The sequence below is a fragment of the Amyelois transitella genome, chromosome 5 (assembly GCF_032362555.1).
Source record: "Amyelois transitella isolate CPQ chromosome 5, ilAmyTran1.1, whole genome shotgun sequence".
NCBI classification, from domain to species: Eukaryota; Metazoa; Arthropoda; class Insecta; order Lepidoptera; family Pyralidae; genus Amyelois; species Amyelois transitella.
The window spans coordinates 5,688,519-5,705,149 of record NC_083508.1 but is presented as its reverse complement, the minus strand read 5'-3'; the positions used below and the strand labels follow the sequence as shown (position 1 = coordinate 5,705,149).

At 36.3% G+C, this 16,631-nt stretch overlaps 2 protein-coding genes across 3 annotated transcripts; both read right to left on the bottom strand.

Annotated features, from left to right (window-relative positions):
- LOC106139043 (RNA-binding protein cabeza) lies at nucleotides 1-6,222 on the bottom strand. Its single transcript, XM_013340377.2, has 9 exons — nucleotides 6,049-6,222; nucleotides 5,797-5,967; nucleotides 5,295-5,664; nucleotides 3,842-3,873; nucleotides 2,293-2,444; nucleotides 1,978-2,197; nucleotides 1,685-1,888; nucleotides 714-936; nucleotides 1-214 (listed from the first exon to the last, which is right to left on the bottom strand). Exons 1-9 carry the CDS (start codon nucleotides 6,056-6,058, stop codon nucleotides 187-189), a joined length of 1,410 nt encoding a protein of 469 aa, XP_013195831.2. The 5' UTR covers nucleotides 6,059-6,222; the 3' UTR covers nucleotides 1-186.
- A 2,676-nt stretch (nucleotides 6,223-8,898) lies between these two features.
- On the bottom strand, nucleotides 8,899-16,099 carry LOC106139126 (polymerase delta-interacting protein 3). Of its 2 annotated transcripts, none has more exons than XM_013340503.2 (8): nucleotides 15,806-16,099; nucleotides 15,273-15,474; nucleotides 14,948-15,074; nucleotides 14,266-14,388; nucleotides 11,966-12,146; nucleotides 10,940-11,108; nucleotides 10,361-10,545; nucleotides 8,899-9,680 (listed from the first exon to the last, which is right to left on the bottom strand). In XM_013340503.2, exons 1-8 carry the CDS (start codon nucleotides 15,868-15,870, stop codon nucleotides 9,584-9,586), a joined length of 1,149 nt encoding a protein of 382 aa, XP_013195957.2. In that variant the 5' UTR covers nucleotides 15,871-16,099; the 3' UTR covers nucleotides 8,899-9,583. The 2 variants fall into 2 exon arrangements, with proteins under 2 accessions (XP_013195957.2, XP_013195959.2); XM_013340505.2 differs by having other exon boundaries at nucleotides 14,266-14,379.
- Nucleotides 16,100-16,631: the final 532 nt, after the last annotated feature.

Here is a 16,631-nt window from a genome sequence, read left to right as displayed (position 1 = left end):
AACTTTTACTCAGATATTTATTAAACCTCAGTCACTTAACATAAAATGCGTAGCCTAATTTATATTAGTATGAAACTTTACAGTTTTTGATTGAGAGACTATAAAAAGGAAATAAAATTTTCAAAACCATTTTATTAACCTTAAGTCAGTCATAGTTTCATTTGACTAAGGTAAAAGTTAAACTATTTAATATGGTCTCTGCCGGTCTCGGCCCCTGTAACAAAAAAATACTTATTAATTTCATGATGTAACTGTAAGATTGATCTTTGGTGTGGTGATATCTGTGGTAGACCGTAGTAACATTGTTACATATATAGCTCAGTACTAAATAAATAAGTCAAAAGATATTGTTTACTTATTCTCCTTTATTCTAAATAAAAATTAAAAAAACAATTATTATTTTTATTCAAGCACAAATTAACTCCACATTGATTACACGAAATTGTGGAATAGCCTTTACATTTGGGAAATTTACACCGAAGTGACCTTTCTTTTTATTTCTTTTCTAGTAGAGTGGTACTAGGGTTTTGTTGAACGCAATAGTCATTTATAAAGTTGCCAGCAACAACAAATTTAAAGTTTACAGTTTTTAAATACGTTTTTTTCTTCACTAAATGTTATGATTGAAATTTCCATCATCATGCAAAGAAGGGTTAAACAAAAAACCATCGACTGTTGTACTTCCGCGGTATATTATGGATATCAACGCTCACCCATCACTGCGCATAGCCCCGCCGCCGCTGCGATCGCCGCCGCCGCCGCCGCCGAACCCGCGCCTGTCTCCGCTGCGGTCGCCGCCACGATCGCCGCCGCGGTCGCCACGGCCGCCCCAGCCGCCGCCGCCACGACCCCCGCCTCCGCGACCCCCGCCGCGTCCGCCACCGCCGCCTCGGCCGCCACGGTCAGGCGGGCCGCCGCCGCCGCCACCACCACCACCTAAACAAAATTATAATTATTATAAATATAAGCACTCTTTTCTCTTTTCTCCCGTCGCCTCCAGGCGCTCAATAGGAGGAATTACTTCTCGTAACTAGTATTAGATGGAAAGTGATAGTGATACTGAAAGAAGAGTGAATGCCGGGAACATAGTTAATGGGGCGTTGCATGCCTTATTGAGCAGTCAGAAGTTGCTGAAAAAGGCTCGCTTAGCGGCTTGAAAATGAGAGCGCTTAGGAGTATGATGGTTGTAAAATTGAGTGACAGGATAAGGAACAGCGTGATAAGGAAATGTTGTAATGTAAAAGAAGATATAGTGACAGGAATAGAAAAGGGAATGCTTAGATGGTTTGGTCATGTCGAGAGGGTGAATGAAAGCAGGTTGACTAAGCAAATATAAAAAGGAAGTGTGAATGGAAATGTTGGTGTGGGAAGGCCCAGACGAACATACTTTCATCAAATCGTAGACGTTCTAGCAAAAGGTCTGGGCAAGAGTACCAGAAAGCGATGAGCTATCATGAAGAGAGTTATGGATGTGTATGCGGTGAAAGAAATATGCAGGGATCATGGCAAGTGGCAAGATGTAGTCTCTGCCTACCCCTCCGGGAAAAAGGCGTGATTTATGTAGGCATTGAACTAGTATTGAAGAGATAAAAACAATCAAAATACTGAATCATATTTAATGGCCAAAAAAACGTCTTCGCTCGGTCATTTTTTAATTATATTATGCATGGATAAACCCACTCACCGCCGCCAGGCTTCTCTTCATTGCATCTATTGCAGGCTTTTCTCCAAGAGAAGTTAGTGTTCCCACAGCTGGGGTTGGGGCAACGCCAATCACCCTCACGGTTGCCGGAGGGCGGTCCTCCTCCGCCTCCTCCCCCACCACCACCGCGACCGCCACCGCCGCCTCCTCCCCGACCGCCGCCGCCGCCGCGACCCCCGCGAAATCCTACCGAAATAAAACAAAATCAATGTGATTAAGTACAAACATGGTTGTAGATCAATATATCATCATATGCTATAAAATCATATCCTCACCTCCCCCGCCACCGCCTCCTTTACCTCCTCCCCACGTATTTTGCCGCTGCGCGAGGGAAACTTTGATAGTGGATCCATTGAAATCTTTCCCGTCAAACCACTGAATGGCAGAGCTGGCGGCATTAGAGTCCTCGTAGGTCACGGTAGCCTCTCCTTTGGGCTGACCCGTTGATTTATCTTTATACATCCAAACTTTTGGCCTTTGCGTCTTTTTGTCAGTCTAAAGAACAAAAAGAACAATTAAACATGGTGAAACTGCTTCTTCCATACATTTTAAGTTTATTACTAGTAATAAATATGGTGAGACTATTATACCTTGATAATACCGATGGACCCAAAGTGTTGGCACAACTCATCTTCAGTTGTACCTGGGTTCATTCCTTGAATGAAAATTGTATCTTCTTGTGTTACCATGTCACCCCCACCCCCGCCCCCACCACGATCTCCTCCATAACCGCCGCCGCCACCTAAACATATAACATAATTTAGAATAAAGTGAAATGAAAGATATAATGGGGATCTAGTTATAATGTCTGATTCAAGGGTTTTTTTTTGTTGTTTGTATATCGCACGCCTAATTTCAATTTCAATAGAAGAATAAAGAGCTTTCACTTTCATAGGTGTGCGACACAGAATTTTTAATAAATTACAATCTGAACTCTACCCTAAAATTTTCGGAAGTATATCTTTCGGCAATAAGACGAAATTCCGCCAGCTGGCAAGTAAAAGAAATACTGTGAGTATTTTTACTTAACAATTGTAGGGCAGAGTTTGTTTTGTGGAATATCTTAAATCAACCGATTTAAAGTTACATTACCGATAGTGTATATTTATAAGCGCAATAAGACTTTTTACACTTGAAAACGTAACGCTTTATTCTTTCTGAACCACATGTTACTAGAAACACTTCAATACCTTTGAATGTGACATGCTTAAATAAACCTTGTCTGTTGTAAACTTCATATTATGTGCTAATAAATTGCGTCAATTGAACCAATATATGCATCTGAAATATTGATGCAAATATATACCTTCTAGCTTGTGCATATAAGAATTAAACCCTATTTGATAGGGACTACCATACTCTCTTGTATAAATATTCTTTTATTCCTTGAGAGAATCGCGGCCAGAACACGCATCCAACTGTGATAAGTGTGTAAATAGTACCTCAATAGGACATAAATTGTTGCGACCTTACATATACATTTTTCCAATGACATTTAAACTCAAACCACAGGGCTGCCAAACCGATATACAGTGTTTCTGGTAAGTGTCTTTATTCAAGAAGTTTATAGTCATGAAGTTACATAATAAATTATGGAAAGCTTATATGTTTGGAAACAATTTCTCTGGTCACTACTTAAAATCATATGAACATCATGAGTACACGCAACCTGAGAATGAAAAGTAGACTAATACCAGTCACTCTGTATATTTATCTAATTGTCATATTAATTTACTGACAATCCTTTACCGACGACCACTTGACGGGACTGCTGACAACGGAAATGAACACGAACGAAACCTTAAATCTAACAATAAACCCTTGAAGTCTTATAAAAATAATAATAACCAGAAGTTCCCTTGTTGTCGATTTTCTTCATTTCTTTTCCAATATTAAAGTCCTGTCCTTGTAGTCTTCACAATTATCCTCTTGTAATACACAATAAATGGCAGGCCATTGCGATTTACCCATAATATAAATACCATTAAATATAAACCTCAACTGTTTTTAAATAAAATAATTAAACCTTTTGTCAACAGCCAACAAGTTTTGTGTCAAAGTACACCTAATTTTGGCAGCCCTTAAGTAAGTACAAATTAAAAATATGACAGCACCACTCGCTATTGCGAGGAGCTTTACCTTTATTAAAACCACCCCCCCTGCCGCCGCCACTAAAACAATAAGAACAGCGTTTAGTACACTGGGCAGGCTGGGGACACGACACAGTACGCAGCACGATGATTGTTTCACACCTAGGTACACTTTATTACAAAGTGACCTTATTCCAATGAGGATCCTTTTCTTTCTTTACCATAACTTTATACCTTGAAAATCTTAGAACAATATTGGTTGACAATTATTATTTAACATTTTCATACATATACATACATGCACGATTTATTAATTTATTAATATATAATAAAAACAATACAATGATTCAATTTTTATGATACTTGAAAATGTGCAAGTGAAACTGGGAATAAATATTCAGATATTTGTTATATTTGGTTTTCAAAAATGGAACCTGGTATGACATTTTTGAATTTACTACACATTTTCAAATATTTCCGAAAGACTGAAGTACTTGGTGTTCTTCTTTATTTTTTTCCGTTCTTACACCATTTCTCATTTAAATACCTGGGTGAGATATGAAAAACTGAGTATATGCATATATTGCATCATCGCATTTCTTTCATACCTATTTCTCAACAATAATATATTATTAATCACACTCCAGAATTTGTTCTAAAGATTTTGACCCTAAACATGTTTCAAAAAATCCAACTCTGGTCAGTAAAAACCTCCCTCTTTGTATATAGGTATAAAACATAGATAACTTGGAAGTGTTTTTAAATAATATTTAAAACATCCAGAGGAAATCAGATGAAACCTTCAATAGCCCTTGCCAAAATTTTAAATCATGCATCAATAGTTCTCCTAACATAAAAACAAACTGAAGACGACAAACGTAAAAAGGATGTTTCATCCCCAAAGCATAGTTAACCATTATGGTAAGTAGGTTTAAAAACAATTGTTATGATCTTTAAATATTACCCTAAAACAGCACATCAGGAGACTGAACTTTGAAAGCCTGATTCTTCCTAATAACTTGTCATTCCTGAATCAAGCAAACTGTAATTGATATTATTGTAATCATGGGGAAACATCATTGTTTCCTCTTAGTTACAATTTGATCAACTACAGTCTATGTGACTGATTTTTAACACTACCTGAAAAATATATCTATCACCAACACAATATTACATGAAATCATTTTCATTACACCTATACACTAAATAGCACCTTTTTTTAAGAAATATGTAACTTAATGTGTAATGTTTACATGTGTTATGTGCTGTATTGTAGGTAGGTAGTATCACAAGTCTTGTCCAGAAACCAATTATAATACCAAAGGAATATACCCAACAGTAAATTTTCCTCTCAAACACACAACAGTTGAATACTTTTTATAAATTAAGACTGGCTTTATATGTATTTGTATTACAAAAAATCAAAGGTGATCTCAATGATTATCACATTCAAGAATAAATATGTATAACTGTAAAAAACAAATTAAAAAATATGATCTCACCTGTATCCTCCATCTCTGTTCCCACCATCTCTATTGTAGCCACCTCGATCTCCCCCATAGGAGCCACCACGGTCACCTCCATAGTTAGAGCCTCCCCGGTCACCTCCATAGTTGGAACCTCCCCGGTCACTCCCATAGTTTGATCCTCCTCGATCACTGCCATAGTTGGATCCCCCACGATCACTGCCATAATCAGAACCTCCACGGCTGTTCCCACCATAGCCACTGCTACCACGGTCACCTCCACTGCTTACATTATAGTTGCTACTGCTGTCAGTACGTTCATAACCTCCCCCACTTCCATAATTGGAGCCATAATTCTGACTATAATTGTTTCCTGAAGACGGGGCGCTGCCATAGGAGCCATTTCCTAAGACAAAATAGTATGTTATAGGTAGCTTCAATGAACACATGAATATTAGCGATGATAAAATCTATCTTTTCGATTTCAATACTTATTTTCGTATGATTCATGAATGCAATACGTATCTAGAACACTTACCAGTACTCTGTTGATTCCATTCTTGTGCATTATTTTGGCCTGAATAATTACTTTGACCATAACTTCCTTGAGAAGACCCATAATTATTGTCTCCAGATGCTAACTGTGGAGGTGGCATTGAATACGGAGGCTGGGAGTAGCCGGCGCTGGCATAATCGCCAGAGGCGTAAGCTGAAAGAACACACACATGAATTGTTTGATTCTTTAGGTATTTAAAACATTTGATGGACAAATTAAGTAACCGAAACTTACGATCGCCCATAATTTTATTGCAGATGATATTACAATTCTTAACCCATAAATAGCGGGTTGGGTGTCAAACACGAAGACACGCTTTCCGAAATGGCGGAACGAAGATAGATTGGCTTTGGGAAATCAAGTGTCAAATCAATCAAAGAAATCTGCCAAGCCAAGCCACAAACGGAAGAAAACCAAAAACTAAACAAAAACCATAGTCAAAATCACGCATTGCAGCCAACCATGCAAAGTTGCCACAACTATGGTGTACACTGCATACCTATCCACTCGAGATGTTGAACAATAAGTTACAATATACAATGTCTATCGCGTCCGTATCGCGTCAACCGTTCTTTTTACTCGTCTACGACAGAAAGAGGGTAATGTGTTTCGAGTGCATTTTTCGTTTCTATGTATTTTGTTCAATTAAAAAAAAGCTAAGATATAAACGTTTTAATTTCATGTCAACATACTTCTATTATATTATTCATATATTTTTTGTTTTATCAATAGTTTTGAACTGTAGCGAGAGCGATGATTCGGCGCGACCGCGACCAAAGGGAAGATCTTCCCTCAGGCTAGGTGTTATGCCACGGTATCGTCGATGTTTTATCGGAGGTTGTATATCTCAATTCTATCATTAAGCCAAATCGCTAAACGTGGCCATACAGCCTTTTCAAGCCTGTTGGCTTTGTCTACCCCGCAAGGGATATAGACGTGACCATATTTATGTATTGTATATATGCTCCAATCCGTGAAATCTTTGCTTGCGCTATTTAGGCTTTTCGCTGTTTTTGATTGATACCGTCGCGTGATTTGTTGTTGTGACTTGTGGCGTAGAGATGTCACTACAGAACTAAGGGCACGTACATGCAGTGCAGCGTGGCGCCGACTTCGTTCGACCTAGGTCTGACCAACTGGATTAAATTTCGCCCGTCCGGAAAAATTCAATCCAGAAAAACTATTCCCGTAAGATTTGCAATGCGTTAATGTGCGTGATCGATGCCACGGGGTACACAGCTTCGACGCTCTGATAAAGTGCACTTTTTTTTTCTAATAAAGTCTACTATATCCGGAGACCGACTACTGCTGTTATTGAATGAGATTTCAATATAGGACCACTCTACGACTCGCTACTAAGGGACAGGCTATGAATTTAGGATTGTTTTTGTAGACAATGGACTAGCAACCTATTGAATTTTTATGAACGTCAAGATGACGGAGCCACCTCGCAAAACACAAATATTGTCGAACCAGCCCTTAGTACCTGGTTTGTACCTTTTAGTACCTATATCAAAAAAATTTGTACCTCAAAGAATTGAAAAATATCGATTGTGATATGTGGTTCCTCCATCTTGACGTCAAAATGGAGGAACCACCTTCGTTTCTTATAAAAATATAATGTATACCGTCGAGATGACCACACGGACACTTAGTACCAGATTAGTACCTCCCAAGATCTTATCGCTATAATCGTTTTTTAAAGCAGTTTTTTAAGAAAATAATTAACAAAAAGAAAATGACAAAAGTGCCTGTGATTAATTATAGCAAAATGTATTAAACGAAAACTTTACTTCAAAATAGTTCTAGGCGTTTAGGATATAGTACAAAAAAATATATTTATTAATTATTTAAAAGCATAATGCTAATGTTATGTTATTAAATTATACGAGGATACAAATTGTAGAACAGCCCATCAAATAAATTTAATCGACTTTGAGATAATTTTATTAAAATATAAGAAATAGTTTTATTTAAATATCAGAACTATTATTTATAACTTATTGAAATAAATTTAGTTATATACAACTCGTTTAAATAACATAACATTGGAATTGTGCTTTTAAATAATTAATAAATATAATTTTTTGTACTAAATCCTAAACGCCTAGAACTATTTTGAAGTAAAGTTTTCGTTTAATACATTTTGCTATAATTAATCACAGGCACTTTTGTCATTTTCTTTTTGTTAATTATTTTCTTAAAAAACTGCTTTAAAAAACGATTATAGCGATAAGATCTTGGGAGGTACTAATCTGGTACTAAGTGTCCGTGTGGTCATCTCGACGGTATACATTATATTTTTATAAGAAATAAGAAACGAAGGTGGTTCCTCCATTTTGACGTCAAGATGGAGGAACCACATATCACAATCGATATTTTTCAATTCTTTGAGGTACAAAATTTTTTGATATAGGTACCAAAAGGTACAAACCAGGTACTAAGGGCTGGTTCGACAATATTTGTGTTTTGCGAGGTGGTTCCGTCATCTTGACGTTCATGAATTTTTGCCTTTATTAACGTTATTAAATTTCCCAATTAAATACATATATTTACATACAGATGATCACGTATTTATCTTGAAAAGACTGCAAGGCATCAATTCTATTATTTTTAATTGGTTCTTAGCTGGACTACTCTTAAGTTTACTTTCGATCCATTCTGATATTTTTTACTAATAAATGATTGTTTTAGGTTGCAGTAAAGAGTTATTCATATCTTACTATGTGGCTGGTTTTGTTTTTAAAATATTAAGAATAAACAATTCGATTCTTATCAATATAGTCCGGACAAAAAAAGGCTCTGCCTACCAAGATGAAAAAATAATGTAGCGTGAGCGATGATTCAGCTCGACCGCCACCAAAGCGAAGATCTTCCGCCAGGTGTAGTATAGGTGTTATGCCTGAGGAACCGCGACTCCGACAGTGTTGAGTCGGAGGTTGTATTCATGCTCCAAACCGTGAAATCTTTGTAATCGCAATTTATACTCTTCGCTGCTATTGGCTGAGCGCGTATTCTTCGCTATGATTAACAGTTGGTGTGTGACATTATTGATGTCGCCACAAGATAAATAAAACACAAAAATTCAAATTTATGTATGTAATTAAACAAATGAATACTGTGCCTATTCCATACCTGTACCATAGTGAGAAACCGGCAAAAAAGAAGTCTGTGAATGAAAAATAGATGTACTAGGTATAGTGGCTTACAAAGAAAATTGGGAGCCGATTTTCGTAGTGATGCGACCTGTGATGTTATTAGTTATAAAGGTACCTTTAATAGTTCAATTCAAATCTCGTGACGTCGAATAATGCAGTCTTATGACGTCTTGGCATCAATTAGCAAACTAGGTCCACTTTGGTTATTAATGAATGAGGAAAAGTTATTGAATACTTTCTTAAATCAGTTCACGGGGCAAAACAAATGCTCTTACCAAACCTTTGTAAATACAGTCTAGTTAAAAAAAGTGACTATAATCCATAAAATATTGATTGCTAGGCGGCAATCATTATTTATATAAGTAACATGACTACAATCAAAAGAACTACAGTAATAATTTTGGTCAAACAAAATATAAAATCAAAATCAATGAGCCCACGAGTAACGTTACCACTAGCATTTTCAATTACAAGAATTGAAGATGGAAATAAAAAAAAATATCATGGCCCAGACTTTGACAAGTTTGACTTTAAGATGCTTTATTATTGGAAATAATTTATTGTTGATTAGGTACAATAAAAAATAACTTTTTTTATCCTGTTTCAAAAAGTTACAAATTACTAAATAGTACTTTGTGAAAAGTCGAAATGTCAGGTTCCACATTAGAATTGGTGCTGAATAATGCCGGTTTGGTACCGCTGTTGCTCCTGTAATCAAAAATTGTCGTAAGTTAGAAACCACACTTCGTAATCGGACTTCGGTTTCATTGACGGCCAAAAGGAGTTCAAAAAACAATAAACAAGGTTTTGTCTCGCATCTAGCTATTACGAACAGTTATGAAATAACTTTTGGACGGGGTAAGTTTGCTTTCAATTGTTTTTTTTTTCAAACTTACTATTTTTATTTATTATTAAGGGACATTTTAAATAATTGTCATATCTTTTAGTTTCACATTTGTTGACATCAAATAAATAACTAAAATCAAAATTACATAACGCTTTAGAAGCGCAGAAGAAGCGATAGCAAACTGCACGGCAGCATTTTCTTCAATAAAGTAAACTTCACAATATCTAAACTTAGAATAGAAATGTGGACGAGAGAATATTTCCTTATGATCTAAAGGTTATGATTAATTAATTCAATTGAAATTTAAATTATAAAAAACGTAATTTTATATGGAATGTCAAATTTAAATAAATTAATTGAATAGTTATGTCAAAATTATTACGGTCGGCTTGTCACAATTTCTCTATTCTTCTCATTGACTCATAAAGCTGGAACATGGCCTTAGTCTTAAAAAAATTGACATTTATAACCTTAGGGTTAACCTCAAGTTTTAATTAAGTTAAGGATAAAGTCGTGATAGTATGTGTATGTATAATATTACCTAGACATTGTTGAAGATGCGCGTGGAGTTACAAGGAGACAGTTCATAGGCTGCCCGTCCAATTGCCGGTTGTGATACAAGTCAACTGCTCTTTGGGCATCCTCTTGTGTTTTGTAGATAACTTCAGCTGTACCAGGCCGCACTAAGCGAAACTCTACCATACCTCCAACATCGCCAAAAAGTTCCTTAAAGAGGAGAAATTCTATAATTTTTTTAATTTAACACCGCCCCGGGCTTCCCTTTCGTGGGAATTGTGACATAAAGGTACCCTATGTGTTATTACAGAACATATTTAACCAGTGTAAGTTTCACCAAAATCTGTCTAGTAGAGTTACACATAATCCTTACAATTTTTTTCATTTATAATATTAGTAGGATTTCATGAATCACTTTATAAATCACAGAACAGGAACCAATGTCTCCCTAAATACTTATATATTTACGGAGAAATTACCACGATTGAGTTGGCCCCAATTTAGTTCGTCATTTGTTTTAAGCATACTGATTAAAAGAACCATCCAAAACATCCCTATAACGGAATAAGGAAACAGAGAATCCAGTGATAAACATGATAAATACCTCGATATCCCCACCAGTCACAGTATTTCCCAAATTACTGACAATAATTCTAAACTCTAAATTTGGTTTCTCCATTTTTTCTGATGTCTTCTCAGTCCTTAATGCGGCCATTGGTCGTTTTTTGAGGATAGACGGAGGCCGGGGAGGACTCTTTTCTTTTTCTGCAATTCTGTAATACAATTTTTATAAACATATATGAATTTTATAACATACATACATACAGTTAGAATAATGATTGTTATACCAAAATTAAGTCGTTCAGACAATGACTTGAGAGCGTTTTTATTTAAAATAATGACAAGTTGAAATAAGGTATGGTAGACACTGTATCTCTATCAACTCAAAAAATGTGGCCAAATCAAGATGCCATGACTCTTAGGTTCGGCGCAGACGGACCATCGCATCGTCACCGGTGGCGGTCGGGCGCTGCCGCTACATCTCTATTCTTTGTGTACAGCGGGTCAGAAGCACGGAACAGGCACTGCTGTTCGGCAGTGACCACTTTCAATTCTTGTTCTGCTACGCAGTCTTATGATATTGGCGTCTTGAGTTACCCGTAGCGACCACAAGCAGCGAGTCGTGGAAACTACTGTAAACGAGTGGCCGCCTCCGGCCACTCGTGTGCGCCGCGGTGTAATAAAATTTAGAATAAGTTGTATTAGATGCTTATCGTCGGTTACCGGTAGCGATGGTCGGTGACCCGTTTCGCAGTGAGACGCAGAACTTTAACTAAACTTGCGTACCAGTACTTTTGATTGCTTTTCGATGTTGAAGAAACTTCGTGAAGAAACGTTAAAAAACCTGCATTTGCAACTGCAACTGGATTTGTAACTACGATTAAAGCTACGATGGCTTTCCCTTAGGTTTGTGGAGTTCAGACGGGAGTCACTCAGGTCAGGCAGACCGTGGGCTCTACACCAGAAGTAGGATGCAACCAACCACAACAGACAGGATGATCATGGTGATAAAAACATTATTTTCTTTCCTCTCCCTTAGGTTCCACATAGGTTTTTAAACTTAACACACCTGTGTATTATGGAACTTCGACTTGCCCTGCCTTCACTATTATGAGCAATAATTTTAAGTTGAAGGCTAGCTTTCCTGTCTGATGACATATTAATGGACTCATATTCACCCATTGGATCATCAGTGATTTCTATATCATTTTCAACAGTCCTGACTATTGGCTTGAGTCTAGGCATTCTGTCTGAAATAATAAAACATTGGCATTGAATATCCATAAATCAATATTATAATGCAATGTAGTTCCCATACTCTTGATTAGGACCACTCGTCTCATTCTCATGGATGTCATTGAAGACGACTAAACATATCCCATAGTACTAATGAACTTGGGATTTTTATTTTGGGCGGTGGGCTAGCAACCTGTCCCTATTTAAATCTCAATTCAATGTTGAATGTTGCCTTGACTTTGCGAGATCTGTTGGCTCCGCCTTCCCCGAAAGGGATAAAGACGTGATTTTATGTATTTGAAATGTATTGGTTACATATAATGGTTATTGTTCTCTTAACCGATTCATTGTGTACCACACTTTTTAAGACTTTCCCACATGGCGGCTAACAAATCTTCTGTGACGCCCCCGTGCGTCAGCCGCCACCCATTGAAGTGACGCCTTTACGCGTCTACAGCCATGAGCGAACACATTTTGCTTCATGGTACGATTTTGGCTTGTTTACTCGTGATTACATTCAGTTGGCATCGAATGTCAAACGTGAGCGGCCTATTAAATTGTTTGGTGTGTTTTAAAGTGACTTCGCTACGAGATTTAGCTGGAATGGCTGGTAAGTGATTTATTTAGATTAGTTGTTTGAAACCTTTTTTGTATATTAAGTAGAGATTTCTGAAAAAAATATCTTAATATAGGTTATTGGATTTGTGTACACTGACAGATATATTGATCGGAATATATATATTTCATATACTTTCATATGCATAATTAAGTTTTAATATTTCTGGTATCCGAAAAAACCTAATACAGGTATATACCTACATATAAATAAGAATACATCTACTTGAGTATGTTCGTGTAGTTAACTTTAAATCCCGTACCTATTGTAAATTTAGACATTTGCAACACCAGAGGCCTTTAAGAAGGGGATACGCCAGGTCGTATCTAGTCGGAATACGATAAAGTATCTGTAGTCTGTAACTGGCGGATTCCATGCTGGCACCAAAAGAAATTCCAATATCGTTGTGGAAAGGTCTCACATTTTGTGGCGTCTCCTCTCTTTCTTTTTAATTTATTTTAAAGTTATATCGAAATTTAAATAACATGTGTAGGGGCACGTGGATGGCGATAACTTTATTTTAAAGCGCGTGTAAGTATATCAGCTATTCAAGCTGTTTCATTCTATTAATAATAAAAAAGGTTTGCAACTTCTGAAGTTTTGAAACTGCCACTATTTCCTAAAACTATTGATACGGACACAACCTACGTGACAAATAATAGCAGTTCCATTAGGTAGGACTTTAGAAATTGCCATTTCACAGAGTTTCGGATAAATTTATTTTGACGCCATTTGGCGTCAAACGCCATTGGTAAAAGAAATCAATGACGCTCAATGGCGTCATCCGCAATGAATCGGTTAAGGACTTATCCATTCTCATAACAAGAAAATAATAGTTTTTTCATAGTAACGAATTAACTCATAAATTTTGGATCAGTTTTGATGATATTTTCTACAGCAATAAATAAACTTTCAGGAGTAACATCAATATAAATGTGAAATATATGTTATGTTATATGCAATATCTATATCTATATGTACAAATTTTATAAAGCTGAAGAGTTTGTTTTTTTGAACACGCTAATCTCAGGAACTACTGGTTCAAATTAAAAAAATATTGTATATATTTCTGTTGAATAGACCATTTTTCGAGGAAGGCTTTAGGAGCGACAAAATAATGGAAAATGATAAAAAAACGGGGAAAATCATTCATCCTTGAGAGCTTCAATGATGCCCAAAATAACTATACCACGCGGACGAAGACGCGGGCACAGCTAGTGCATTATAAAATTTAACCAAAACTGAATAGTATATGTATAGTAAAGTAATGCCTAACGTTACAAATCGAGGATGACATCATTTGACACTAATTCCACTGTTAGCTGCAGTTGACTACAATGACAATTACCTCCCAAAAGTTGCTCTATTCACACTTATAATAATGAGAAAAGATTTGTACTTGATTTTCACGAAATTTAGCACTGATATGGAAGTAGCATAGGCTACTTTTTTTCTGAAATTTCCCACAGGGGTGAGGCCACGCACATGGTAAGAAATTTTTTACTTCAAATAGTTACCTGAATGCTTCGAACCAATGGAACGATTCTCCAAGAATCTTTTTGCGTTTAATTGCCTTCTCATGCTGATTTTGGTTGTGCTCAGTGGTTGTGATACAACCTGTCTCGATGAGTCTACAAACACTAAAGACATAAAAAATACAAATAAAGCTACTGATTTGTTGATGAAAATCTTTAGAGCTCAGTATTTTTGATTGTGCCCATGACAGATATGTAAGTAATCTATTAATTTTGTTTTTATAACAATTTCATCATTATCGATACAATTAAATAGGCTCTGTCGTCTCCACAAAAGTTATAGACATGATTATATGTATGTATGTTCTTATGACCAGATAACACTTTAATAAATGTATATGCATACTTATATAATTTAAAGAGTAAATATTTGTAGTTTATTTTAGGCAAAGGGCTAGCAACTCACCCTATCTGAATCTCATTTCCATCATTAAGCCATCCATCAAGTGGAACATGGCCTTTCAGTCACAATATTAAAAATATTGTTGGCTCAGTCTACCTAGTATAAGATTTGTAACAAAAATTGTTTAAAGAAGACAGACTAACCCTTGAAGAACAAAGTAGACTATGTTTTTTGGGAACGGAAGTAAAACCTCATGTAAAACCTAGTCATTACATTTGTAATTTATTTACACATATAAATAATAAACCAAATCATCCTTACCACGATCTCTACTCACTGTTGGATGATCTCTGCCAACTGTGGGACCAATGAGATGGGTCAACTTTCCCTTATTAATAAATTTGTTCTGCCTTTGATAAGTAATGCGCCCTTGGATTTGATTCATTCCCTGGAGATTTATGTAAAACAATTATGACATTGAAAACACATTAGTAACCAAACATGTTAACAATTGCTAAAGTAGTTTGTTGTCAGACAATATAATTAGAATCAGATGCCACTAGTAAATCACAATAAGACTGACTGAGAAGTCAGGTCAGCCATTATCACTATGTAGCATTCAATGGGAATCTTAAAAAATACAAACCCTCATTTTCCTTAATTGTTCCAATTTGAATCGAGCATCTCTCTGTTTTGCCAGTTCCTCCAGCTTTTCTCTTGCATCCACGATTTGTGTTCTTTTTTTTGATATTATTTTATTTCTAGCATCTGTGATTGCAAGCTTATGATGCCTTGTTTTATTAGAATTATTTGATTTTGCTGTATCCATATTCAAAGGTCTTTTATTTCTGAAACAATATGTTTTATAATAAATAAACAACCAAGACCATGGTTAACTGGACCACCAGACACCAGTATTGTGGTCAAACGGCGTGTCAATATCTCAATCACAATTCCATTCCAATCACTAGATGTCCAGCTGGTGATTCAAACTAAACATTTTTAGTTGTTTGACTATGTTTCCCACAGAATGGATGTCACCGGCACAAACTTAATATCTTCAGTAGGTAGTTAATTAATGCGAGAACTAAGCCATCACTGTCTACTTTGAGGGATACTCCAAACTTAATTTCAAACTGAAAGTAAGATACATAGAGTACTTAGAATCCTAATTCATACCTTGGCTTCTCCTTTTTCTTCTTTTGGATAATATCTTCCAAACTCATGTCGATGTAAGAAGACATTGTAAACAGTACCTGTCGTAGGTGAGGTTGAAATTACGGTTATATAAAATTCTTATAAATGACTAAGATCTGATGAACCTTTCTTCTCAAAAATATTTAAATTTTTTCTGTTTATAAGAAGGCCAAATGCTACAATAGCTAAATGATATCAATTCATTGAATCGTTTAGACAAGCAACAACCAAGAAAAGATGAGATGAAAAGAATGAATGGAATGGAAAGATATTTCGGCTTTTTGCTACTTAGTTGGCATTGGCATTTGACGACGTACCTAAAACGTCAACGAGACATAAGCTAGACATAGACAAGAAGAGAACAGAAAAAATCAGGCCCGGGTTCTGATGTGTGCGCAAAGCGCTAGTGTCGCACGTCGCTATTGACCACTTCCGCCGCCATATATTGTGCAGCTATGTCTGTGGCTCATAATAAATATGGCGATTCCAAGTCAACAACACCGGATTCACAAAAGTTTCGCAAATCTTCAAAAGATATATACCATGGCGTGCTTCTTGTAAGTAAAATACAGCATGCTACTATTGGCATGCTGTATTTTACTCCCCGTATGTATAATTTACTTCGTCATGTAATCACGTATATATCCCTTGCAGGGTAGACAGAGTCAACAGTCTCAAAAAGAAATACTGTAAGGCTGTATGACTCAATGATGGAATCGAGATTCAAATATATCGAGATACAAGAAGGATGTCGACACTTACAAAATCCATGGGAAAGATATGGAATGGGCCTTTTCTAAAGTGCCAG

Excerpts from the sequence above, each read along its gene's own strand:
- LOC106139043 (XM_013340377.2), bottom strand. Across the intron at positions 5,665-5,796 it reads ATGGAATCAACAGAGTACTG|GAAATGGCTCCTATGGCAGC; the intron begins GTAAGTGTTCTA and ends ATTTTGTCTTAG. Across the intron at positions 3,874-5,294 it reads AACAGAGATGGAGGATACAG|TGGCGGCGGCAGGGGGGGTG; the intron begins GTGAGATCATAT and ends TTATTGTTTTAG.
- LOC106139126 (XM_013340503.2), bottom strand. The coding sequence starts at position 15,870 with ATGTCTTCTTACATCGACATGAGTTTGGAAGATATTATCCAAAAGAAG. Across the intron at positions 15,475-15,805 it reads AAGAAAAAGGAGAAGCCAAG|AAATAAAAGACCTTTGAATA; the intron begins GTATGAATTAGG and ends ATATTGTTTCAG. Across the intron at positions 9,681-10,360 it reads GCATCTTCAACAATGTCTAG|GAGCAACAGCGGTACCAAAC; the intron begins GTAATATTATAC and ends TTTTGATTACAG.